The sequence below is a fragment of the Stomoxys calcitrans genome, chromosome 4 (assembly GCF_963082655.1).
Source record: "Stomoxys calcitrans chromosome 4, idStoCalc2.1, whole genome shotgun sequence".
NCBI classification, from domain to species: Eukaryota; Metazoa; Arthropoda; class Insecta; order Diptera; family Muscidae; genus Stomoxys; species Stomoxys calcitrans.
In genome coordinates, this window is record NC_081555.1 from 129,092,104 (window position 1) to 129,119,485 (window position 27,382).

At 32.8% G+C, this 27,382-nt stretch overlaps 1 protein-coding gene across 2 annotated transcripts in view; it reads right to left on the reverse strand.

The window, feature by feature from the left end:
* Nucleotides 1–27,382, reverse strand: part of LOC106091945 (alanine aminotransferase 1) — a 57,801-nt gene that overhangs the window by 9,300 nt on the left and 21,119 nt on the right. For both annotated transcript variants that reach the window (XM_059367492.1, XM_059367493.1), the window contains exon 2: nucleotides 25,133–25,698. In XM_059367492.1, the coding sequence (XP_059223475.1) occupies nucleotides 25,133–25,555 (423 nt within the window). In that variant the 5' untranslated portion in view covers nucleotides 25,556–25,698. The remainder of the gene's footprint in view (nucleotides 1–25,132; nucleotides 25,699–27,382) is intronic.

The window sequence follows — 27,382 nt, forward strand, 5'->3', positions numbered from 1 at the left end:
AAAATGTCGCCTTGTTTGCTAATAATCCCATCCATCATGAGTAATTTAATGATCCATTAAAACAATAAAGCAAATAAATATTTGATTACATTGCATCAATATCTACTAAAGCAACATACCAAACAACTACATATGTTATACATGGCAATAAAATAAGGCATAGATATCACATGCATTATTAATTGCGTAATTTTCAGTGAATGAAATACCAATTGCAACTATCGACTTTTTGCGAATCATGTTATCTTTTATTTTATTTCAGAAATCCATGTGTAGTTCCACTTCAAATGTTGGCATTTATTTTAGAGATAGGAATACATGGCAAGCAATTTACGTGTAGGCACATACTGCAGGATAAATGTCATTTGGGCATTTGTTATTTGGTAAACATTTCCAAGGAAAAAAATTTTGAGAAAATTTTCTAAAGAGAAATAAAATTTTGACAAAATTTTCTATAGAGATAAAATTTTGACAAAGGTTTCTATAGAAATAAAATTTTGAAAAAAATTTTCTATAGAGATAAAATTTTGACAAAATTTTCTATAGAGATAAAATTTTGACAAAATTTTCTATAGAGATAAAATTTTGACAAAATTTTCTATAGAGATAAAATTTTGACAAAATTTTCTATGGAGATAAAATTTTCTATAGAGATAAAATTTTGACAAAATTTTCTATGGAGATAAAATTTTGACAAAATTTTCTATAGAGATAAAATTTTGACAAAATTTTCTATAGAGATAAAATTTTGACAAAATTTTCTATAGAGATAAAATTTTGACAAAATTTTCTATAGAGATAAAATTTTGACAAAATTTTCTATAGAGATAAAATTTTGACAAAATTTTCTATAGAGATAAAATTTTGACAAAATTTTCTATAGAGATAAAATTTTGACAAAGGTTTCTATAGAAATAAAATTTTGAAAAAAATTTTCTATAGAGATAAAATTTTGACAAAATTTTCTATAGAGATAAAATTTTGACAAAATTTTCTATAGAGATAAAATTTTGACAAAATTTTCTATAGAGATAAAATTTTGACAAAATTTTCTATAGAGATAAAATTTTGACAAAATTTTCTATAGAGATAAAATTTTGACAAAATTTTCTATAGAGATAAAATTTTGACAAAATTTTCTATAGAGATAAAATTTTGACAAAATTTTCTATAGAGATAAAATTTTGACAAAATTTTCTATAGAGATAAAATTTTGACAAAATTTTCTATAGAGATAAAATTTTGACAAAATTTTCTATAGAGATAAAATTTTGACAAAATTTTCTATGGAGATAAAATTTTGACAAAATTTTCTATGGAGATAAAATTTTGACAAAATTTTCGATAGAGATAAAATTTTGACAAAATTTTCTAGAGATAAAATTTTGACAAAATTTTCTATAGAGATAAAATTTTGACAAAATTTTCTATAGAGATAAAATTTTGACAAAATTTTCTATAGAGATAAAATTTTGACAAAATTTTCTATAGAGATAAAATTTTGACAAAATTTTCTATAGAGATAAAATTTTGACAAAATTTTCTATAGAGATAAAATTTTGACAAAATTTTCTATAGAGATAAAATTTTGACAAAATTTTCTATGGAGATAAAATTTTCTATAGAGATAAAATTTTGACAAAATTTTCTATAGAGATAAAATTTTGACAAAATTTTCTATGGAGATAAAATTTTGACAAAATTTTCTATAGAGATAAAATTTTGACAAAATTTTCTATAGAGATAAAATTTTGACAAAATTTTCTATAGAGATAAAATTTTGACAAAATTTTCTATAGAGATAAAATTTTGACAAAATTTTCTATAGAGATAAAATTTTGACAAAATTTTCTATAGAGATAAATTTTTGACAAAATTTTCTATAGAGATAAAATTTTGACAAAATTTTCTATAGAGATAAAATTTTGACAAAATTTTCTATAGAGATAAAATTTTGACAAAATTTTCTATAGAGATAAAATTTTGACAAAATTTTCTATAGAGATAAAATTTTGACAAAATTTTCTATAGAGATAAAATTTTGACAAAATTTTCTATAGAGATAAAATTTTGACAAAATTTTCTATAGAGATAAAATTTTGACAAAATTTTCTATAGAGATAAAATTTTGACAAAATTTTCTATAGAGATAAAATTTTGACAAAATTTTCTATACAGATAAAATTTTGACAAAATTTTCTATACAGATAAAATTTTGACAAAATTTTCTATAGAGATAAAATTTTGACAAAATTTTCTATAGAGATAAAATTTTGACAAAATTTTCTATAGAGATAAAATTTTGACAAAATTTTCTATAGAGATAAAATTTTGACAAAATTTTCTATAGAGATAAAATTTTGACAAAATTTTCTATAGAGATAAAATTTTGACAAAATTTTCTATAGAGATAAAATTTTGACAAAATTTTCTATAGAGATAAAATTTTGACAAAATTTTCTATAGAGATAAAATTTTGACAAAATTTTCTATAGAGATAAAATTTTGACAAAATTTTCTATAGAGATAAAATTTTGACAAAATTTTCTATAGAGATAAAATTTTGACAAAATTTTCTATAGAGATAAAATTTTGACAAAATTTTCTATAGAGATAAAATTTTGACAAAATTTTCTATAGAGATAAAATTTTGACAAAATTTTCTATAGAGATAAAATTTTGACAAAATTTTCTATAGAGATAAAATTTTGACAAAATTTTCTATAGAGATAAAATTTTGACAAAATTTTCTATAGAGATAAAATTTTGACAAAATTTTCTATAGAGATAAAATTTTGACAAAATTTTCTATAGAGATAAAATTTTGACAAAATTTTCTATAGAGATAAAATTTTGACAAAATTTTCTATAGAGATAAAATTTTGACAAAATTTTCTATAGAGATAAAATTTTGACAAAATTTTCTATAGAGATAAAATTTTGACAAAATTTTCTATAGAGATAAAATTTTGACAAAATTTTCTATAGAGATAAAATTTTGACAAAATTTTCTATAGATATAAAATTTTGACAAAATTTTCTATAGAGATAAAATTTTGACAAAATTTTCTATAGAGATAAAATTTTGACAAAATTTTCTATAGAGATAAAATTTTGACAAAATTTTCTATAGAGATAAAATTTTGATAAAATTTTCTATAGAGATAAAATTTTGACAAAATTTTCTATAGAGATAAAATTTTGACAAAATTTTCTATAGAGATAAAATTTTGACAAAATTTTCTATAGAGATAAAATTTTGACAAAATTTTCTATAGAGATAAAATTTTGACAAAATTTTCTTTAGAGATAAAATTTTGACAAACATTTGGCATAAAATAAAAATTTGAGAAAATTTTCTATAAAATAAAGTTTTGACAAAATTTTCTATAAAATAAAGTTTTGACAAAAGTTTCTATAGAGATAAAATTTTGGCAAAAAGTTTTTATAAAATAAAATTTTGAGAAAATTTTCTATAGAATAAAATTTCGAAAAAAATTTCAATAAAAAAAAATTTGAGAAAATTTTCTATAAATAAAATTTTGAGAAAATATTCTATAAAATAAAATTTTAAGAAAATTTTCTATAGAAATACAATTTTGACAAAATTTTCCATAGAAAAAAATGGACAAAATTTTTTATAACAAGTAAAAGCGTGCTAAGATCGGCCGCGGCGAATCTTGGGAACCCACCACCATGGATTCTGCTAAAATATGGGAGCTTTATCTAGTTATAGACCGAATTGGACCGTACTTGGCGCAGTTGTTGGGAGTCATAATAGAACACTATTTGCAAAATTTCAGCCAAATTCGGATAAAAATCGAGTCTTGTAAGGGCTCAAGAAATCAAATCGGGAGTTCGGTTTATATGAGAGCTATATCAGGTTATAGACCGGTTTGGACCGTACTTGGCACAGTTATTGAGAGCTATAAAAATCGAGTCTTGTAAGGGCTCAAGAAGTCAAATTGGGAGATCGGTTTATATGGGAGTTATATCAGGTTCTTTACCGATTTGGACCGCACTTGGCAAAGTTGTTGCAAGTCATAACAGAACACTATGTGCAAAATTTTAGCCAAATCGGCCAAAAATTGTGGCTTTATGGGCTCAAGAAGTCAAATCAGGAGATCGGTTTATATGGGACCTATATCCAAATCCGGACAGATATGGCTTATCAAGTGTCTGTGCAAGCGGCTTGCTCTACACGTTCGACTGCTACCGTGATTTCGATAGACGGACATGGCTAGCTCGAATCAGAATTTCGAGACGATCAAGAATATTTATACTTTATGGGGTCCAAGATCAATATTTCGAGGTTTTACAAATGGAATGACTATACCCCCATCCTATGGTGGTGGGTATAAAAATAAAATTTGGACATAATTTTTAATAAAAATGTTGATAAAAATTTGCATAAACACAAAAGATTTGAAGATAACATTTTTAAAACCACGGAATATGTTTCATAAAAAAATATTTTTTATTTATTTAAATAAGAAATTAATAGGGTAAAAATTTCTTAAATTGGAAAAAAAATTAGTTTCCAAATTTGAAATGGTTTTGGTAAAGTTTCGCTATTTCATTATATCCTCTTTTAGGATACATACTTTGAACAACTAATACTCCTTTTATCATACCCTCCACCATAGGATGGGTGTATACTTATATCGTCATTCTGTTTATAACACCTCGAAATATGCGTCTAAGACCCCATAAAGTGTATATATTCTTGATCGTCGTGACATTGTAAATCGAACTAGCCATGTCCGTTCGTCTGTCCGCCCGTCCGTCTGTCTGTCTGCCGAAAGCACCCTAACTTTTGAGTAAAGCAAGCCGCTTGAAATTTTGCAAATACTTCTTATTAGTGTAGGTGGGTTGCGATTGTAAATGGACCAAATAGGTCCATGTTTTGATATAGCTGCCATATAAACCGATCTTGGGTCTTGACTTCTTGAGCCTCTAGAGGGCGCAATTTGCGTCCCATTTTACTGAAATTTTGCTCGTAGTGTTTTTGTGTCACTTCCAACATTTGTGCGAAGTATGGTCCAAATCGGTACATAACCTGATATAGCTGTCATATAAACCGATCTGGGATCTTGACTTCTAAAGCCACTAGAGAGAGCAATTCTCATCCGATTTGGTAGAAATTTTGTACAACGGCTTCTCCCATGACCTTCAACATACGTGTCGAATATGGTTTGAATCAATCTATGGCTGGATACAGCTCCCATATAAACAAATCTCCCGATTTTGTTTCTTCAGCCCCCACAAGGCTCAATTCACAATGACTTCTATAATGTTCAGCATTCAATTCATTTATGGTCTGAATCGGACTATAACTTGTTATAGCTCCAAAGCATAACAGTCCTTATTCATAATTCTTTGTTTGCCTAAAAAGGGAAACTGCACAAAGAGCTCGACAAATGCGATCCATGGTGGAGGGTATATAAGATTCGGCCCGGCCGAACTTAGCACGCTCTTACTTGTTACTATTAAAACTTAGTTAACTTTTTTATCAGTAAAAATTATCATTTACAACTTTTATTGATTTCTCACTCATCAATACCGTTAAAAAAAACAATTGTAAACAAATCATGACATATCCCTCTGTTCTTACAGTAATGGAAAATCAAGTATTTTAATAAGCCTTATTACATGTGCATATATTAGCAATAATTAATTAATTGGTCTATTACTGCAAATAGTATACAATATGCAAATTAAGCCCGCTGTAAAATACTGACCTATATCAATTAAAAAAAATTAAAAGAATTAAAAATGTTTGAAAATAAACTTTTGCATTGATATTCACAATACTTAATGTGGATTTGAAATACATTTGACAGATGACGTGACGACAGATTACCCTTTTATGTCAAATAAACCTATTCATCAATAGAGATGGGTTTCTAACGTGCTTGATTATATGGGTATTGGGTATTTACCCAATAAATACCTTTTTTGGGTATTTATAAATTTTCAGACGTTTTGGTTGAAATCATTTTCCAAAAAAATTTTGATGATTTTGTGTTCTCTGTATACAAACCTGACCTTATGATCTTATAAAATCGGAACTTAGTTATATATAGCTGATATAAACAGCGATCACCTTCTTACGGCAATAAATTAGTAATTTTCCATCCGATTTCAATGAGATTCGGCACAGTGATTACTGGTAGGCCCCTACCCATTTCTGTAAAGTGTGGTCCAGATCGGAACATATTTGGATATAGCTGCCTTTATACCGGCCGCCAGATTTCCCGATATAGGGAATTAAGGTCGTAAAATATCAATTTATTACCCGATTTTGATGAAAATTGCTATATTTAGTTCTGGTAGATACCTACCGATTCCTGTCAAATGTGGTATGGATCGCACCATATTTAGATATAGCTGCCTTATAGACTGGTCTCCCGATGTAGTGTAATGAGCCTATGAAAGGAGCATTTTTCATCCGATTTCGATGAAATTTGTCACATTGAGTTCTGGTAGACCCTTACACCTATTTGTTGAATGTTGTCCAGATCGGACAATATTTGGATATAGCTGCTATATAGACCGATCTTCTGATATAGAGTATTGAACTCAAAAGAGGAATACTTTTCGTTCGATTTCTATAGACTTTATATCGGCAGTTCGGTCTATATGGCAGCTATACCCAAATATGATCTGATGTGAACCACATTTAACAACAATGGGCAGGGGTTTACCAAAACTCACTGTCATCGAAATCGGATGAAAAATTATCAATTTATTGCCTTAAGACTTTAAGTCGGGAGATAGGTTTATATAACGATATATAAAGTATATAAAGTAATTGCGGATTTTTCATATAGTCGGCGTTGACAAATTTTTTCAACGGCTTGTGACTGTAATTGCCTTCTTTCTTCTGTCAGTTATCAGCTGTTACTTTTAGCTTGCTTTAGAAAAAAGTGTAAAACAAGTATATTTGATTTAAGTTCATTCTAAGTTTTATTAAAAATGCATTTACTTTCTTTTAAAAAATCCGCAATTACTTTTGGGGCAACCCAATATAAAAAAATCCTATTTTATAGGATCAGCCGGTCAGTTTTATATACAAAGAATACAAAATCATCGAAAATTGTTTGGAAAATGTTTTATACCCAAGATATTTGCAAAATTATAAATACCCAGCATTTGGGTATATATGGGTAAATACCCGGTTATTTACAAACAAAATTTTATACAGAAATAAATTTGTTTTACTTCAAGCAATTGTTTACATATTAAGATATCTATTTAAATGTTCCGAAAACTTTCAAAAATAATCCAGTAAACAAAAATGTTCATACTTTTCCATACAATGCAAAAAACCTTGTTTAAATCGTTTAAAGTAATATACAATACAATTGCCTATAAGGAATGCAACATTCACTTAAAGAAACCGACTCGAGCGTCAAGTTCATTGAACGACCTTGTGTATTGTGCAGTACATGGAAAACATGGGAGAATACATATTGCAAAATGTTAGCCAACGTTTGCCCATATTATGTTCTACTTTGTATAAATATCGAAACAAATGTACCAACGACTAAATGAAAAAAATAGACAATAGACTTGGTTAAATAGTATTTGACGAAACTATAAAGAAACAAGGGAAACGTGTGTACTAACGTCACACTTACAGCTAAATAAAACTTTGTGCACTTAGTATAGATTTTGGCACAAATTTTAGCACAGTGGCCCATTCTAAATGAAAGATGCTAGAAATGAAAGTTTTATTTCTATAGAAAATTTTGTCAAAAATTTAATTCCTATAGAAAATTTTGTCAAAATTTTATTTCTATAGAAAATTTTGTCAAAATTTTATTTCTATAGAAAATTTTGTCAAAATTTTATTTCTATAGAAAATTTTGTCAAAATTTTATTTCTATAGAAAATTTTGTCAAAATTTTATTTCTATAGAAAATTTTGTCAAAATTTAATTTCTATAGAAAATTTTGTCAAAATTTTATTTCTATAGAAAATTTTGTCAAAATTTTATTTCTATAGAAAATTTTGTCAAAATTTTATTTCTATAGAAAATTTTGTCAAAATTTTATTTCTATAGAAAATTTTGTCAAAATTTTTATTTCTATAGAAAATTTTGTCAAAATTTTATTTCTATAGAAAATTTTGTCAAAATTTTTATTTTTTATAGAAAATTTTGTCAAAATTTTATTTCTATAGAAAATTTTGTCAAAATTTTATTTCTATAGAAAATTTTGTCAAAATTTTATTTCTATAGAAAATTTTGTCAAAATTTTATCTCTATAGAAAATTTTGTCAAAATTTTATCTCTATAGAAAATTTTGTCAAAATTTTAATTTTAGAAAATTTTGTCAAAATTTTATTTCTATAGAAAATTTTGTCAAAATTTTATCTCTATAGAAAATTTTGTCAAAATTTTATCTCTATAGAAAATTTTGTCAAAATTTTATCTCTATAGAAAATTTTGTCAAAATTGTATCTCTATAGAAAATTTTGTCAAAATTTTATCTCTATAGAAAATTTTGTCAAAATTTTATTTCTATAGAAAATTTTGTCAAAATTTTATTTCTATAGAAAATTTTGTCAAAATTTTATTTCTATAGAACATTTTGTCAAAATTTTATTTCTATAGAACATTTTGTCAAAATTTTATTTCTATAGAAAATTTTGTCAAAATTTTATTTCTATAGAAAATTTTGTCAAAATTTTATTTCTATAGAAAATTTTGTCAAAATTTTATTTCTATAGAAAATTTTGTCAAAATTTTATTTCTATAGAAAATTTTGTCAAAATTTTATTTCTATAGAAAATTTTGTCAAAATTTTATTTCTATAGAAAATTTTGTCAAAATTTTATTTCTATAGAAAATTTTGTCAAAATTTTATTTCTATAGAAAATTTTGTCAAAATTTTTATTTTTTATAGAAAATTTTGTCAAAATTTTATTTCTATAGAAAATTTTGTCAAAATTTTATTTCTATAGAAAATTTTGTCAAAATTTTATTTCTAAAGAAAATTTTGTCAAAATTTTATTTCTATAGAAAATTTTGTCAAAATTTTATTTCTATAGAAAATTTTATCAAAATTTTATCTCTATAGAAAATTTTGTCAAAATTTTATTTCTATAGAAAATTTTGTCAAAATTTTATTTCTATAGAAAATTTTGTCAAAATTTTATTTCTATAGAAAATTTTGTCAAAATTTTATTTCTATAGAAAATTTTGTCAAAATTTTATTTCTATAGAAAATTTTGTCAAAATTTTATTTCTATAGAAAATGTTGTCAAAATTTTATTTCTGTGGAAAATTTTGTCAAAATTTTATTTCTATGGAAAATTTTGTCAAAATTTTATCTCTATAGAAAATTTTGTCAAAATTTTATTTCTGTGGAAAATTTTGTCAAAATTTTATTTCTATGGAAAATTTTGTCAAAATTTTATTTCTATGGAAAATTTTGTCAAAATTTTATTTCTATGGAAAATTTTGTCAAAAATTTATTTCTATGGAAAATTTTGTCAAAATTTTATTTCTATGGAAAATTTTGTCAAAATTTTATTTCTATAGAAAATTTTATCAAAATTTTATCTCTATAGAAAATTTTGTCAAAATTTTATTTCTATAGAAAATTTTGTCAAAATTTTATTTCTATAGAAAATTTTGTCAAAATTTTATTTCTATGGAAAATTTTGTCAAAATTTTATTTCTATGGAAAATTTTGTCAAAAATTTATTTCTATGGAAAATTTTGTCAAAATTTTATTTCTATGGAAAATTTTGTCAAAATTTTATTTCTATGGAAAATTTTGTCAAAATTTTATTTCTATAGAAAATTTTGACAAAATTTTATTTCTATAGAAAATTTTTTAAAATTTTTTTACTATAGAAATTTTTGTCAAAATTGTATTTCTATGGAAAATTAGCTGAACCGGGCCAGCTCCACTGCGACTTCTTTTACTTTATATGGAACAAGATTATCCTTTGAATATTTATTTTCGAAAATAGTATATGCATATCGCTTGACTAACAAATGTTGCCAGCATTAGGAGCGGAAGACCACCGCTGAAAATTTTGTTGTGATGGTCTCGCCAGGATTCGGACACATGCGTTCAGCGTCATAGGCGGACATGCTAACCTCTGCGCTACGGTGGCCTCGCCCTAGGTACCCCATCTAAAATTTGGATACCAAATTTTTCTTTTTAGGTTACTATAGGAGAGCACTCAAAATTGCACATAAATCGCACCACCCATCTCCGAGATCTGGTGTTTCTGAAAATTAGTGAAAGGGGAAGGGTCCGGTTCATAGCATGTTAATTTGTAGCTTTGAAATAAGATCTGCATCCCAATTTGGAATATGGAGACTTTAATTTTGCTTCAACAAGCTAATCCCTTCAGTTGTTGCACAACATCCTTTCATTTGTCTATATCGCTTTCTAATATTTCTTAGTGATTTCAAGGCAATTGACTCGCTTTTTTCAGCATCAATGTGTAACGGTTCATACACACCAACAATGTTGATGACTTTTTTAACCGCTGTTGTTGTTCTTGTTTTGTTTCCTATACGCTTGGAGTCTGCCAATGAATATCACCAACAACTATTTTAATGAGTATTCAATGCAGCCTCCAATTTACTAGCACTTTGAGCTCCGTGCAATCTTTCGAATTATTTGCCTGAGATTTAATCAAAGAACTTGACAAATGCGACCCGGCCGAACTTAGCACGCTTTTTCTTGTTCTTGTTCATTCTTTGGTTATTCCTTAAAATATGCGCCACTGTGTATTTTTGTTCTATATTTGTTTGAACGCACATTCACAGGCATATGTTGCCGTCAGGTAATATAATCACACAAGTGCAATTGACGGTAGCAATTCATTGCCAAAACATAACACTCTGAGATTTTTGAAAGTGTTAAGTAAAATCTAAGAATTTCACTCTCTGGCTCTCTCTCTCTCTTTCGCTGTGTTTTAGTAATGTATGTAATGAATATGCGCAAAAACAAACATTTACTTTGAGAAAGGATATGTGAACTAGTTTCGTTGTGTCGTAGTCCAATGCCGGGTTGTATTCTACACATACATACTTATATACTTGAAGTGTTTCCTTGTCATTGTCCATTGTGGAGAGAAAGAATGTTTATTGCGCACATGTAGAACAAAAAATTGCTTTTCCAGTCATTTTCATTCAGACAATGTGAATTGTGTGTAAAAAGACATTTTTTCTGTTGTTCACGTGGTTTTCCCCTGTGAAAACTGGGATAGACACAGAAGACGACTTCTTTTGTTTGCAACACGTTTTTGTACTCAATGCAAATATTATAGCTTTTCTGTCATCATTAATACATTTGAGTATTAACAACACCTTTTGTTAATCTTTTCGAGATATACCTACACATATTATGAAACTATTGAATAGGCGTAACAAGTAGCTAGATAAAAAGCGGTGTTATATAATATATACGAGACAATAGTGAACATTTTACCTTTTTCTTTCGCCTTATGTCTGGCTTTCCTTTCAGGTTAAAATTCCCTTTTGCTTTGAAGACTACTTAAATATATTCCACATACATATATGTTTTGTTGTTTTGTTAGTGGCTGATGAGTAAAGACTTCCTCACCGAGGTTGCCAAGATTTTACTGCGGTAGTCTGGATTGTTGTTCGCGGCTTTTACAAGGATGTCAAAGTATGAAACGTTTATTTAGTTAATTTTGCCCGACCATTGACAATTAAATGCAACCCAACATTGACCAAACACCTTACGATCGACTCAGAATCACTTTCTGATTCGATTTAGCCATGCCCGTCTGTCCCTCTGTGAGTCCATGTTACCATTACGAAATTTTGGACATATCACTTTTTTGGCCCAAGGACGGACGCTATTGATTTTGGTAAAAATCAGTTCAGATTTAGATATAGCTCCCATATATATGTATCGCCCGATTTGCACTTAAATGGCCGTAGTAGCAACAATTATCAACCGATCTGCACAAAAGTTGGCACAAATTGTTTTGTTACCGATCTTTACATATGTGCAAGATTTCATCTAAATCGTTTCAGATTAAGATATAGCTCCCATATATATGTTTCGCCCGATTTGCACTTAAATGGCCGTAGTAGCTACAATTTTCAACCAATCTGCACAAAATTTGGCACGGACAGCTTTGTTACTGTTTGGGAGATTTCATCAAAATCGGTTCAAATGTGGATGTAGCACCCATACATATTTATCGCCGGATTTACACTTATATGGCCGTAGTAACAACAATTTTCGACGATCTGTTTGAAAGTCGGTTCAGATTTAGATATAGCTCTCATATACATATATACTTATATATTGCCAGAATTTATAGTTGTAGGGTAGGTGTAGGGTCGGCTCCGCCCGACTTTTCCTTTCCCTACTGGTTTTAACTTACATTTTACTCCCTACAAGAAAGTATGAACTTAAATCTAGTAATGTTCTGATAAAGGCAAATGTGGCAATGTTTTTTTTTTCACCTTCATCACAAACGTTTTTATTGATGTAGGTCGATTAAAGATTCAAATTGACCATGTATCTTGTCTAAGACTTCCCCTGAGTGGTGTTCCGAATTTTATTAATTTGTTTTCCACCCTATATGGGAAATTTATCGGATTTAGCGGTGGTCTTGATATTTTAAACCTAATGTAAAGATGGTTGGATTAAAATTGCACCCTATGGTAGCTCAATGAGTAAAATAGGGACATCGGTTTACATGGGAGCTATATAAGGTTATGGAGCTTACGGTCAAATTATACATGGAATGGGTATTGAAAGTCATAACAGAAATCTTTGTGCCACATTTCAACCAAATTGGGCGAGAATTGCGCCATCTAGGGGTTTAAGAAGTCAAATCCTTAGTCTTAGGCAAGATACTTTGAACTGCCCAAGCATAAACGACATTGACTACAATGTCAATATAAAAAGGTTAGGTTGAAAAGGGGTTACCGATATAAATCCGCCCTTTGCCACTTAAGCGTACACCTAAGCCAGAAATCGGCTTGTTGTGCGCTCTAAATATTAACAATTAAAAGCATGCTAAGTTAGGCCGGGCCGAATCTTATATACCCTCCACCATGGGTCGTATTTGTCGAGTTCTTTTCCCGGTATCTCTTTTTAGGCAAACAAAGGATAAAAGATAAGAGTTGCTATGCTATTAAAGCTGTATCAAGTTATGGTCCGATTTGGACCATAATTGAATTGAATGTTGCAGACCATAGTCGCCCTTTAGGGGCTCAAGAAGTAAAACAGGGAGATCGGTTTATATGGGTGCTGTTTCAGGCTATAGACCGAATCAGACCATATTTGACACGTATGTTGAAGGTCATGGGAGAAACGGTTGCACAAAATATAAGCCGATCTTGACCATACTCGGTTCAAATGTCGAGGGGTCTAAAACACTGTGCTAAATTTCAGTGAAATCTGATAATTAATGGGTCTAATACCTTTAATCGGCAGATCGGTCTATATGGGGGCTATACCAAGGTATAGTCCGATACAGCCCATCCTATGCCTACGAACAAAACAAAAGAATCTATGCAAAGTTTCAGCTCAATTTCTCTATTTTAAACTGTGGACTGTATTGTGAATTTAAATAGACAGACAGAATGACATGCCTAGATCGTTGTAAATTTTTACGTCGATCAAGAATATATATACTTTATAGGCTCGAATATGAATATTTTGATGTGATGCAAACGAAATGATATAAGGCATATACACCCATCCGGGTAAAAAATTATCTAGAGACAAAACATTATTTGTTAACATTCGAATAATTGAGATCAAAGGAAGGATTTCCCTACCATGGACAAGCACTAATACCCACTCTGTATTATCGCATAATAAATAAAAGAATAATTCCATTTAATATCTTGAAACAAAAACTCCTTCGCTAGTCTACCGTTATTTGGCAATAGGAAGTGAAGTACAAGGACTTGATATGAGTCATAGTAATTAAGGCCCAAGCTGAAGTTTGTATGAATATTGATTTTTGTTTGTTTATTATACTATGAGTCAGACTAATGTACAATATAGAACAACTATTGTAAATATCAGAGATGACAGTCGGAAGCAAAATTATGTACTTCATATAAAGTTATGGGTATGTGAAGATTTATTCGAAAATAAATAGTCAAGACAAAAACCAAAAGCCACCACATGAGAGTTTATGAACTACTTTCCTATAGGCAAAAGAAAATTTTTTGAAAAAAGTGCCCATAATGGCCGCATGGAAAAATATGGCCATTTCAAATGTGGGTAGCAGACAGTTCTTGGGAAACTCTATACAGTAATGTAAGCGTTTAAACCCAAAAGATCGTTCAACTCAGTCGAATATGGCCAATGATAGAAATAAAGTTGTTTCTGGGGCACCATGGCCGCATGAAAAAGATGGACGTTCCAAATTTGAACAGTACACACCAGAGAACGGGTTGAATGCCATTTTGATTGCCTTTGAATACATTCGTAAAAAAAATCCATATTGTCGTCACCACACAAACTTTCAAAACAATAGCATTCAACACAATTCATAGAAAGAAAATATGACGAAAGCCGCACATTGTATGTCTTTTGTTTATCTCACCTAACACTCTCAAAGGCAAAGAATATGCGGCGAATAATATGAATAATTTTAATGTTGATTGAATAAAGCCTCGTAGCTTGCAAGGGAATATTTTTAACCATATTGTTAATTTCAGTTGTAACCACCACCATAGAATGGCGGAAGGTATTGGAGAAGAGTATGCCAACAAATGTTGGACCCAAGAGTCTGAGGAGCCGCCCAGGTGGCAAAATATCGATGGCACTATCGATATTTTATTTTTTGTCTGAATAGCTGGTAAATTTCGATGGCACTATCGATGTTATCGATATTTTATTTTTTGTCTGAATATCGATTGATATTTTTCCTATCGATACTATCGGCAAAGTTAAATTTTTTGCAAAAATAAGCTATTCGACACTGTCTGTATTCTATAAGATACATGGCGCCTATAGAGGGTGCAATTTTCATCCGATTAGGCAAAAGTTTTGTACAATGATTTCTATCATGACTTCCGACTCACTTTATTAAATTTAGATTTTTTCTGTCTGTGCATTGATATAGTTTTTATATAAATCGATCTCCTGATTTTTACTTCTCACTTTCGTTTGAAATATGGGTGATGGGAAATTAACGATAGTATCGATATTTATTATTAAAAGTATCGAATAGTGCGATTGTCGATAGGTTGCCAGCACTACATAAAGACCAAAATGAGATTTAAACAAGTAAAAGCGTGCTAAGCTTGGCCGGGCCGAATCTTGGAAACCCACCACCATGGATTCTGCTAAAATATGGGAGCTAAATCTAGTTATAGACCGAATTAGACCGTACTTGGCGCAGTTATTGAGAGTCATAACAGGACACTATATGCAAAACTACAAATCGGATAAAAATCACCAAATCGGGTAAAAATCGCGGCTTATAAGGGCTCAAGAAGTCAAATCGGGAGATCGGTTTGTATGGGAGCTATATCATATTCTTGAACGATTTGATCCGTACTTGGAACAGTTGTTGGGAGTCAAAATAGAACACTATGTGGAAAATTTTAGCCAAATCGGATGAAAATTGAGGCTTTCAAGGTCTCAAGAAGTCAAATTGGGAGATCGGTTTGTAGGGAAGCAATATCAGGTTATAGGCTGATTTGGACCGTTGGAAGTCATAACAGAACACTATGTGCAAAATTTCAGCCAAATCGGACAAAAATTGTGTCTTCCATGGGCTCAAGAAAACAAATCGGGAGATCTGTTCATGTGGAAGCTGTATTAGGTTCTTGACCGATTTGGGCGGTACAAGGCATAGTTGTTAGAAATCGTAAAAGAACACCACATGCAAAATTTCAGCCAAAGCGTACAAAAATTGCGGCTTATAAGGGCTCGAGAAGTCAAATCGGGAGATCGTTTTTAAATGGGATCTTTATCAGGTTATTGACCGATTTGGACTGACTTAGCTCCGTTTTTGGGAGATGTAACAGAATACTATGTGATTCGAACCGTACATAGCATGGTTGTTGCAAGTCTTTACAGAACACAATGCGTAAAATTTCAGCCAAATCGGACGAAAATTGCGCCTTCCAGGGGCTCAAGAAATCAAATCGGGAGATCGGTTTATATGGGAGCTATATAAGGTTATAAACCGATTTGGGGCGTACTTAGCACAGTTGTTAAAAGTCATAACAGAACCCCACATTATAAAATTATAAACCAATTTGGGGCGTACTTAGCACATTTGTTAAAAGTCATAACAGAATCCCACCTACAAAATTTCATCCAAATCGGACAAAAATTGAGATTTTCAGGGGCTCAAAAAGTCAAATCGGAAGATGGGTTTATATGGGAGCTATATCTAAATCTGAACCCATTTGCAATCCCCAAATATCTTTTTAAGTATCTATGCAAAATTTCAAGCGGCTATTTCGAGGGGTTACAAACGAAACACCTCCTAGGGTGGTGGGTATAAAAAGGAGGTCCCTTATCATTGAGCTTAAATTGAATCGGACAGCACTCATTGGTTTGTGAGAATTTTGCCCCAGTTTCTTAATGGAATGTTCATGGGCAAATTTGCATTTCCAATAAGTCGCCTTGTCATAACTAGCATCATAGGCACATAGAATTTATGCAACAGCCGGTGCCGCTCGGCCTTTCACTGAGGCTCTCAGCTCAATATTCCTGATTGCAGCTAATTCGTATGGAGCATTCCACTATCCGCAACAGTGGACGGGCCTGGTAGCTCGCAGCTAAGCTCCACATGACAGCGACAAACACCCCACAGATCAGACCTCAAAGTTCCAGCCTGTGTGGTGATCACAACTATCCCGTACCGATTTTCTGGTTCTCACGCGATGCTCTATCCAATAATGTTAGCTTTTATTCCGTAAAGATCGTAAAACTAAGAATATTTCTTATCCAATGTGGAACTTAGGAATGTGTAGATCTCTGAAATAAACGAAAACATGATTTGCAAATATTTCTTGCCTTTTCCAAATTTGTTGTCCTATTTTTACCCACAAGTGTATTGTGTTTGAATGCATATTTTTTTACATGAGCTTCGGGGTGTTTTAGATACAAACACAAACTCAACCTAAAAACACACTCGCACACCATTACTTGCATTTCAAGTAGTATTTTCCTGCCATAAAACATTATTATAGTCACTTATCACACAAACCCATGCGAAATTATGACATTCGAGATGTTACCTCTTTCTGACACCCGCATATTTGTTTTTATAAGAACATATCATTAAGCAGCTAAGCCCCTTTATATCATTGGTTCTATCATTCCTTTATCATAGCCCAGATAGCAAGCAAAGACATCTTGTCATATGTGAGTTATTGTTTGACAATCTGATGGAAGGCTATGCGAAAACACTTGTTAGCAGTCATATGCTAAAACGTCTTTTAGGAATCTTTAGAACTGGGCTTGAAAATTAACACTTATCAAATGCGAAGAATGCAACAAAATAAAAATTAAACCAGTAAGGGCGGTGCCGACTGTATAATACCCTACACCTACACATTAAGTACAAAGTGGGAGCTGTATCTAATTCTGAAACAATTTTGATGGACCTCGGCGAATGTTTTTAGGTGGGTTATTTAACAACCCATCAGATGGTTATTATTTCAGATGGCTTTTATCAAATTTCAAGAATATATGTTGAAACTGTAATAACTACGGTTGACAAATGACAACATTATTGCAAATTACCCAAAATCTGAAAAAAAAAAAATTTATATGGGAGTTATATCTAAATCTGAACCGAGTTCGACCAAACTCTTTGGGTAGTCGTCGAGGAAAGCGTTTGCAAAATTTTGGCAAGATTTGTCAATAAATGCGCTTGAGATGGCTTTTGAAGTCAAAATCGGGCGAAATACATATATAGAAGCTATATCTAAATCAGAACCGATTTCAATGAAATTCGTCAGTAATAGTCATAAGAAAATTGCAAATTGCTAATTTTGCCCATGAACATTTTACTAAGGAACAGGGGCAAGTTAAAGTTCAATGATAAGGGGCCTCCTTTTTATAGCAAAGTCCGAACAGCGTGTCGCAGTGAGACACCTCTTTGGAGAGAAGTTTTACATTGCATAGTACCTCACAAATGTTGCCAGCATGAGGAGGGGAAACCCACCGCTGAACGTTTTTTCTGATGGTCTCGCCAGGATTCGAAGCCAGGCTTTCAGGTGGACATGCTAAACTCTGCGCTACGGTGGCCTCCATAAGAAAATACTTCCTGCCGAATTCCAAATTAGCTCTTAATTGCAATATTCCTCAAAATCGGACAAACATATATATGGGAGCTATATCTAACTACCAACTCTCTATGGGAATTATATCTACCGGGGCGCCCTGGTAGCCGAGTTGGTTGCGTGCTTGGATTACCTGTGCCTTGGTCTTTCGCTGCTGTGGTATCACAATGGACTTAAAATTGTCTAAGAGAGTCTGTAAAGAACTGCCATTCTTACCTTACCTAACCTATATCTAAATCTGTATCGATTTCAAATAAACTATAGATATTGTGGTAGTCGTTGAGGAAAACGTTGTACCAAATATTGGCAAGATTGGTCAATATATGCGCTTGCAGTTGCTTTAGAATTGAAAATCGGGCGATATACATACATATTTGGCAGCTATATCTAAATTTGGACCGATTTCTGTGAAATTCACCTGCAATATTAAATGCTATAGGAAAATCCTTCCTGCCAAATTTCAATAGAATCGGTTAACAAATAACCACATTATTGCAATATTAGTTCAAATCGCATGAACATATATATGGGAGCTATATCAAAATCTGATTTTTCCCATTTCAATAGGCTTTGTCTCTATGCCAAAAAAAAAAATTATGTGCCAAAATTGAAGACGATCTGATGAAAAATTGCGACCTGTAGCTGGTACACAAATTAATATGGACATACGGACATAGCATAGGAAATCAGAAAATAAATCTGAGCCGATCGGTATGCTTATCGACCCATTGATCTCGCTATCACGCTTCCTTCTGGGTGTTAAAGGCAGAGCGCAAGCGAGAAGCGGTGCTAAGATATGGCGCTAGACGGCGCTATAAACATCTGTGTGTGTTTTGTTATGCTAAAGCGCAAATGTTGTCAGAGTAATTACTATGCTACAAGCTAGACGGCGCTAGTGCGAGCTATAAAGAGTGTTGTGAACAGTGCTGCCACTCAATAAAATTATTTCCTACCAAAATTTAAGAAAAATCCTATCAAAACCTACCAAATGTTCAAAATTGCAAATTTTGCCCATGAACATTCCACTAAGGAACAGCAGCAAATTTCTCACATATCAATGAGTGCAGTCCGAATCAAGTTTAAGCTCAATAATAAGGGGCCTCCTTTTTATAGCCGAGTCCGAACGGCTTGCCGCAGTGCGACACCTCTTTGGAGAGAAGTTTTACATGGCACATTTTTTCTGATGGTCTCGCCAGAATTCGAACCCAGGCGTTCAGCGTCATAGGCGGACATGATAACCTCTGCGCTACGGTGACCTCCACCTCCTACCAAATGTTCTACAAGACAAAAATGGGGTATAGGTTTTTATAACCACCACCGATGAGTTAGTAATTTTGCCATTCCACTTGCAACACATCAAATTATAAATTGTCAACCCTACAAAGCATACATACTACATGGTCGTTATATTCATAGAAGATGTCCGACCGCTTTTTTGGTTGAAATCACTCCACAGCCTCAAGTTTATAGATGGCATATATCTACCGATCTCTCGATAAGAAATCTTGAGCTCATAAAAGTTTTGGCTTTGTTCCGATTTCAAAAAGTTTGGATAAAGAGATCTCTCTATTCAAGGGTTTGATCCCAAAAAATTAACTTTTATTAGCGAATTTCGTTGTTATAGTCAGTAGCATGATCTCAACATCTGAATATTAACCAGGTCTGACCATATTTGCATGCAGCTGCCATAAGCCTTGTTTTCCCATTGAAGACGTACCAGTTAAGTCTATATCCGAACTAACTTTTAGTCCTGAAATTTACAGTATTTGGGCCCTCAACATCAATGGTTTTATTCTGAACACAACAAACTGCTACAATAACAACAACAAAAACGCATTTAACATTTTACGGTAGACCAGGGTAGTACTAGATAAATTCTAGGGGCTGGGATTGATTCCAGCATCATTAAATGCAACAAAAATGCATTTAAAATTTTACGGTAGACCAGGGTAGTTTTAGATCAATTCTAGGGGCTGGGATTGATTCCAGCATCATAGACGTTTGTCACTATTATAACCAGGGACCACACATCACATGTGTCAAATGCATGACTCTCTGGAGGACATGAGGATTCTTCCTGAAATGAGTTCATATAATGGTCATTGGCAGGATAATTACACCAACAATTATTTCGATGATCTCGAGCCGAACCAGGCAAAGTTATAAAAAGATTTAATTTTCACCAAATATTTGATATACGTACATGATATTTGCCATGAAGAGATTTAAAAAATGGAAGTGCGTTAGATAACGATATAAAATTTTATCACCATAAACCTTTTGTACAAAAAATTGTATTAATAATATGGCTAATCTACATGTATGCTTGTCCAAGTTAATTTTTAGAGATAAACATTCAACAAAGCGTCTGTCTATCAATATTATTTAACAGTCATTATCAAAAACGCAGCATAGAGTCGCATAACGGCTATTTACCTCATTCTCTCTCTCTCCCTCTCTCCTCTCTATCGAAACCCAATAAATGTTTATTTCTATTCAAAAGCCACATGACGTTTACTACTGGCAAATACAAAAGACGCAAGAGCAAATACGTTAAAATAATTTAGCACCAAATAAATGCTATATAAATTTTTGATTAGCGGCTACATGAACAGCAAGTAAGCGTTCTTAACAATAAACGAAAGCAATGAGCAAATAATAAAACAAGAAAGAAAAAAAAAATTGCTTCGCATAGCAGCCAAAAATTATTCCAAATGGGTTGCGATCAATAATAACCAACAAAGGAAAAATAACTTAACTAGGTTCTCATTGAGACTTGATAGCAATTTCAAAATGTCTTGGTACTATAAAACACATCTAGCTCAGTGAAGACACTTCATTTGTATGTATAGAACTAAAGAAGAATTCTGACTTTGATTAATATTGGGTTGCCCAAAAAGTAATTGCGGATTTTTCATATAGTCGGCGTTGACAAATTTTTTCACAGCTTGTGACTCTGTAATTGCATTCTTTCTTCTGTCAGTTATCAGCTGTTGTTGTAGCAGTGTGTTGTACACTGAGGCGGCAGCCCTTGCCGATGGAGAACTCCATTGAGTCAATCCGGTATGTACAACCGGCTGCCATGGGATTGATCAGCTGTTACTTTTAGCTTGCTTTAGAAAAAAGTGTAAAAAAGTATATTTGATTAAAGTTCATTCTAAGTTTTATTAAAAATGCTTTTACTTTCTTTTAAAAAATCCGCAATTACTTTTTGGGCAACCCAATATTTATTATACAATATACCGGTTTAGGGCCGTTATGGGTTTATTGACTGTGGATTTACGTCCTCACAAATACTTGTGAATATTTTGTGGTGTAGGCATTTTTAAAATTTGTGTAAATGAAATAACTAACCACAATGTATCCAATTGAATAACTAAGGCGACACTTGAAGAAGAGTGGGAGACTCCCTTGCCAGCGATACATTATCTGGTAAATAATGATATCCGTATATATCAAAGCTAGAGGCGGAAACGGCGTTGAGCATGATGGTATAGTTCTTCCGCCAAAGTAAGTTGGCTATTAAGGCAGGTCAATAAGGTCTCAAATAGTTTTGGAGTGTGAAGAGGAGATTAACGCCTTCTCTGAGTATGGTACCAGGACACTCCCTAAATGACATATAAATGGTGGCAGTAGTACGAGCTACCGGGCGCGTCCCCAAGTTGCGGATAGTGGAATGCTCCATACGGAATAGCTGCAACGCCAGTCGGGGATAATCAACGGTATCGAGCGGAGAGTGGCACCGGCTCTTGCACAAATACTGAATGCCAATGATGCTCGATATGACAAGGCGAGTTATTGGCGCCTTTAAATAACCAATGGCCACCTTGTTCTTACGGCAATCGGTCTGGAACGAGCTCACTCACCTGCAAATGCAAATTTTGCCCATGAAAATTTCACTAAGGAACAGCGGCAAACTTCTCACATATCAATGAGTGCAGTCCGATTCAAGTTTTTTAAGCTCAATGATAAGGGGCCTCTTTTTTATAGCCGAGTCCGGACGGCGTGCCGCAATGCGGCTCCTCTTTGGAGAGAAGTTTAACATGGCATAGTACCTCACAATTGTTGCCAGCATTAGGAGGGGAAAACCACCGCTGAAATTTTTTTTTTGTTTCTGATGGTCTCGCCAGGATTTGAACCCAGGCTTTCAGCGTCATAGGCGGACATGCTAACCTCTGCGCTACGGTGGCCTCCTTGCTTGCTCACCTACAGGAGCTTTACGAGGATCGCCTCCTTCACATGAATATGTGGCTACAACAACAACTTTCCCGAAAAGTGACAACCTTCTAAAACTTGTTTGAAGTTTCAAACCGCCACGGTGTTTAGTTAGCACTGAAAAGTAAATAATCTTAGTATATGTAAATATGGAAAAATTGGTCACCAGAATACTTTGGGGGAGTCTGGGCCAACGTTTACAACCACAAAACATTGAGCTGAGTTAAACTGGGCGGAGCCGCCATGATGAATATCGTAGTGGTCCTGTCCTATTAAGGTGTCCACGCCAGAAATGGTTAAAAATTCCACCAAATGGTATTATGGGAAGTTTGCGAACTAGCTGATGTCACAGGCATTTCAAGAAAGTGTAAATCACAAATCCACCATTGCGATGAAAAAGATCCATGACATAAAATTCGAATTGCTCTAGCACATATTTTACTCGCCCGTTTTAGATCCCACGTATTATTTTTATACCCACCACCATAGGATGGCGGTATACTAATCTAGTCATTCCGTTTGTAACACATCGAAATATTGATCTGCCACCGCATAAGGTTTATATATATATATATATTCTGGATCGTCTCGATATTCAATGTCGATCTAGCCGCCTCAGTCCGTCTGTCGAAATAACGATAGCGGTCGGACGCGCAAAGCTTACCGCTTGAAACTTTGCACAAATGCTTACTATCGATGTAGGCCTTCGCATATGGGTCATATCGACTTAGATTTAGATATTGCTCCCATATAACCGATCTTACGATTTGAATTCTTAAGCCCCTGGTAGATACAATTTTTGTACGATTTAGCTTAAATTTTGCACATAATGTTCTCTTATGACATACAATAACTGTTCCAATTACGGTTCAAATCGGTCTACAACCTGATATAGCTCCCATATAACCGATGTCCGGATATGACTTCTTGAGACCCTGACTTCTTATCCGATTTGGTTGAAATTTTGCATGTAGTGTTCTGGTATGACTTTCAACAACTGTAGTAAGTAAAGTCTAAATCGGTCTATAACCTGGTAAAACTCCTATATAAACCGATCTACCGCTGTGACTTCTTGATTCCTTAAAAGCTGCCAGGATGCACTTATAAGATGATGAAGTAATGAACAGCTGAGTAAAATTTTTTTATTTTTGTTTTGATTTTGCAGTAAATCTAAATGTCAAAGGCTTGATGGCACAGCTGTGATTGATCGATAGATAATATGCGAATCAATTTGTCGTGTTGGATCGAATCAAAGGCTTTTTCGTAATCCACACGGGACTTTTGCATTATCATTTGAATACTAAATAACAATTCTCTTGTGCCCATTCCTTCTTTGAAACGAAATTGGCGCATCCTTGCCTTACATTTTTGTATATTCTTTTATATTTTTAAAAAATTATTTTCAAATCATGACTCATAAGGCTAAAAAGTCTATACTCACTGCATTCCATAACATTGGTTTTTTTGGGTATAGTAATGAAAGTCGATTACAACCAGTCTGCTGGATATTGGCCAGTGTCAAAGACATTGTTCAATAATTGACCAACATTTATGTTCCCCTCATGGTATGTATCAGGACCTACTGATTTAATTTCCCTCAATGATTTGATGCGATACATACACTTCATTTTTTGTTATGAGTACCACTAAGTTCTAGGATTTCTTATGAGGATCATTATCCGTGAATAGTTTTGTTACAGAATCTCTTGTTGGGTAGTTCGCAAAATATTTAATTTTTTAATTTTAACCCCAGGAACCCGAATATGAAGTCCGGTTTTGAGGCACGGGCCCGTGGACGCCCCTAAGGGCCAAACTTCCCCCTACCTTGGGGAAGGGGCCAAATTCTCAAGACCCCATTGGTCCATCTCGGGTCAAAATTTTGGACATTTGTTTGCATATTTGTAATCTACCAATCAATACCTTTCATTTGATACCCATATTGCCCAGGTTGGACTACTTCCCCCAAGGGGGTTTTTGCGAGCCCCAAAAACGGACTTCATATTCGGGTTCCTGGGGTCAAAACTAGGGGGTATGCAAAAAATTAGATTTTTTTTGCCAACTACCCCGTAAAATACAGTTCAGCCGTTGTTTCTGCTGGTCAAATCAGATATAATAAGATTTTTGTCGTTAAATAGAACTGTGAATGGTTTGGTTTTCTATGTGCTCTTCAAGTCTTTTTTGGAGGTTAAAATCATCATGTTGCCTTTGGAACTGTGCTAATTTCTCGCCTTCTTTTGTTTACATATGTCAATGCGATTTTAATAAGATAACGCAGGGAAACACCATCACTATTACACCGTAAAATCTTTTTCATGCGATTCAACATTTTTGCTTCAGCTCAGGAATATTATTTCCTTAAGCACCACTTATTTAAGCCTATAATTTTCAAAACACCACCCTAACGAATTTACAACACACTTCACATATGGTTTTGAGGTGCTTTTTTTGCTTCGAGTAAATATTATAAAGTGAAACAAAAACAAATGCATCGATGCAAAAATACAAACTGTCTACATTTTCCCATTGTTGGCTGTAAGAAAACACTGATAAGCGCATACGTGAGACCACTGGTCGCTTTTGATACATATCTTTTTGTTAGCTTATACACTTAAGGTCATCGTCACGCATTACCTGTTTTAATTCTTTTTCGATTTCACCCGCTCTGATGACCAAGGGACCACGAACGGCATATTCCATGGTGATGAAATTTGGATTGATATTCTCCAATTGTAAACATTTTCCGGTTCCCGACATTTTTGCTTGATCTACCGCACTGGTACTGAGAGCGCGACAATATTTCGAGGCAGACGACAAATTACTACAGCGCGCGTTAAAAGTCTGAGCCGATGACGAAGTAAGTGCCGAAGAAATCTGACGTCTCTGAAGTTGCTGTTGTTTGTGCTGCTTATTGACATGAATCAACAATGATTTCCAACGGCGAGAGATGTGCTGCTTGGAAATAGCGGTTGCCGCTACCGGCTCTCTCAGTGCACCAACAGTGGCGCGCTGGACAGCGGCAGCAGCATTGGAATTATTTAATAGCAGACGACTCATGGTTGGAAAGGCAATTCCACAGATGGCAGCAATGGGGATGGTAGTTTGTTTTAGTTTTTGTTGTTGCTGGGTGGTGGCAGTTGTGTTTTGCTCGGAGCTTTATTTTTGCTTGCCTGCTCTCGCGGTTGTTGTTATTGTTGAAACTGGAAAGAGAACAAAGAGAAATTGTGAGAGTGGCTAGAAATAGTGCAAAAAACAATTGAACTGCAAGTTGAGCAAACATAATCACATTTAACCCATACATATATTTGTTTTGACAAATAAACATTTATGATGGACACGTTATCAAAGTAGGCTCCATTATTGATTGATGTATTTATCAAAGTAATAGCCACCTCAAAGAAATTTGTGGAAAATATTTGGTTTATAAGCATGTACCAACAGTCAGCACTGATAGTCTTTGTCTTCAAAATATGTACACACATAATATGTATGTACATACCTAGCTACAGTATCGGACAAAACATTAGCAACACAGAAATTGCAAAAAAAATACATATCTATAAGTAATTGTAATACATAAATTTATTTCTTTTAAATGCATTTATTATTTTATTTTTTCTAACGGAAAAATTAACCTCTCGATGCTTACAAAAATTCAATTCTGTGGACATTTGACAAAACAACATATCTCGAAAATACCAATTTTATAGGCAGGATTCTATTAGTGAATCCTGTTTTATAGGGGAGCGAAAAAACACATAAATTAGCATACAAAACTTTTTGTGAATCGTTGTAAGCAAATGTGGACAGCTAATAAGATAAAGTAGTCTTTGAAGATTTTTTTATACCAGCTTTCAAAATTCCAGCACTAACCGTTTCCGAAAAAATTTATAAATAATAAAATATGTTGTTTTGTCAAATTTATTTTGTGTGTTTTTTTGTGAAACTGACATTCAATAAAAATTGGCACACTTTAAAAAAATCAGGGGCATACATTGAAATAAGTTATTTTGTTAAAAGAACTTTTTCGAATCTTTTGTCATATGCCATTTCCCCAAAAAAACGGAGGTATGTTGATTTGACCAATTGGATAACTCTGGAACCAGAAATGGTAGAAAGACCCTGGTAAGACAGAAAGAGCAGCCTTCAAAAGATACATTTAAAATAATAATCCTGGAACATTGTCTTTTCTCGAGATAAGTTGTTTTGTTAAATGTCCACAGAATAATTTCGATTTTATAGGCACTTAGTTTTTAATCTTTGTTTTCTTCTGTTTTTGTTGGTGATCTCTTTGTTGTGGTTTTAAGTCCTGATCTGTCCTGACTACACTTCACAAAAATGAATAGGGGTCTACCAGAACTCACTGTGCCAAATTTCATCGAAATCGGATGTAAAATGGCCAATTTATTGACTCAAGACTTTAAGTCTGGAGATCGGTCTATATTTGGGTATTTACCCGGTAGAAACCCATCTCTACGCATGTATGGGCATTTCTCTTATCGTGTGCAAAATAAAGACCTTAATTTTTTTTTTGAAATTTTCATAAAATCGAATTAAAATAATACTAACTACTAAATTTCCCATGAACATTCCCTTAAGGAATAATATCAATGAGTGAAGCCCGATTAAATTTTAAGCTCAATAACAAGGGGTCTTCTTTTTTATGTCGAAGCTGGACGGCATGTCGCATAGCGACCCCACTTGGTAGATAAGTTTTAACATGACAGGATACCTCACAAATATAGCCAGCAATTAGTAAGGGAATAACCACCGCTGAAAAGTTTTGTGATTTTCATGCCGGGGTTTGAACCCAGGCGTTCGACTTCATATGCGAACATGCTTACTTCTGCCCCAAACATAAAAACACAAATATTGCAATCTTTC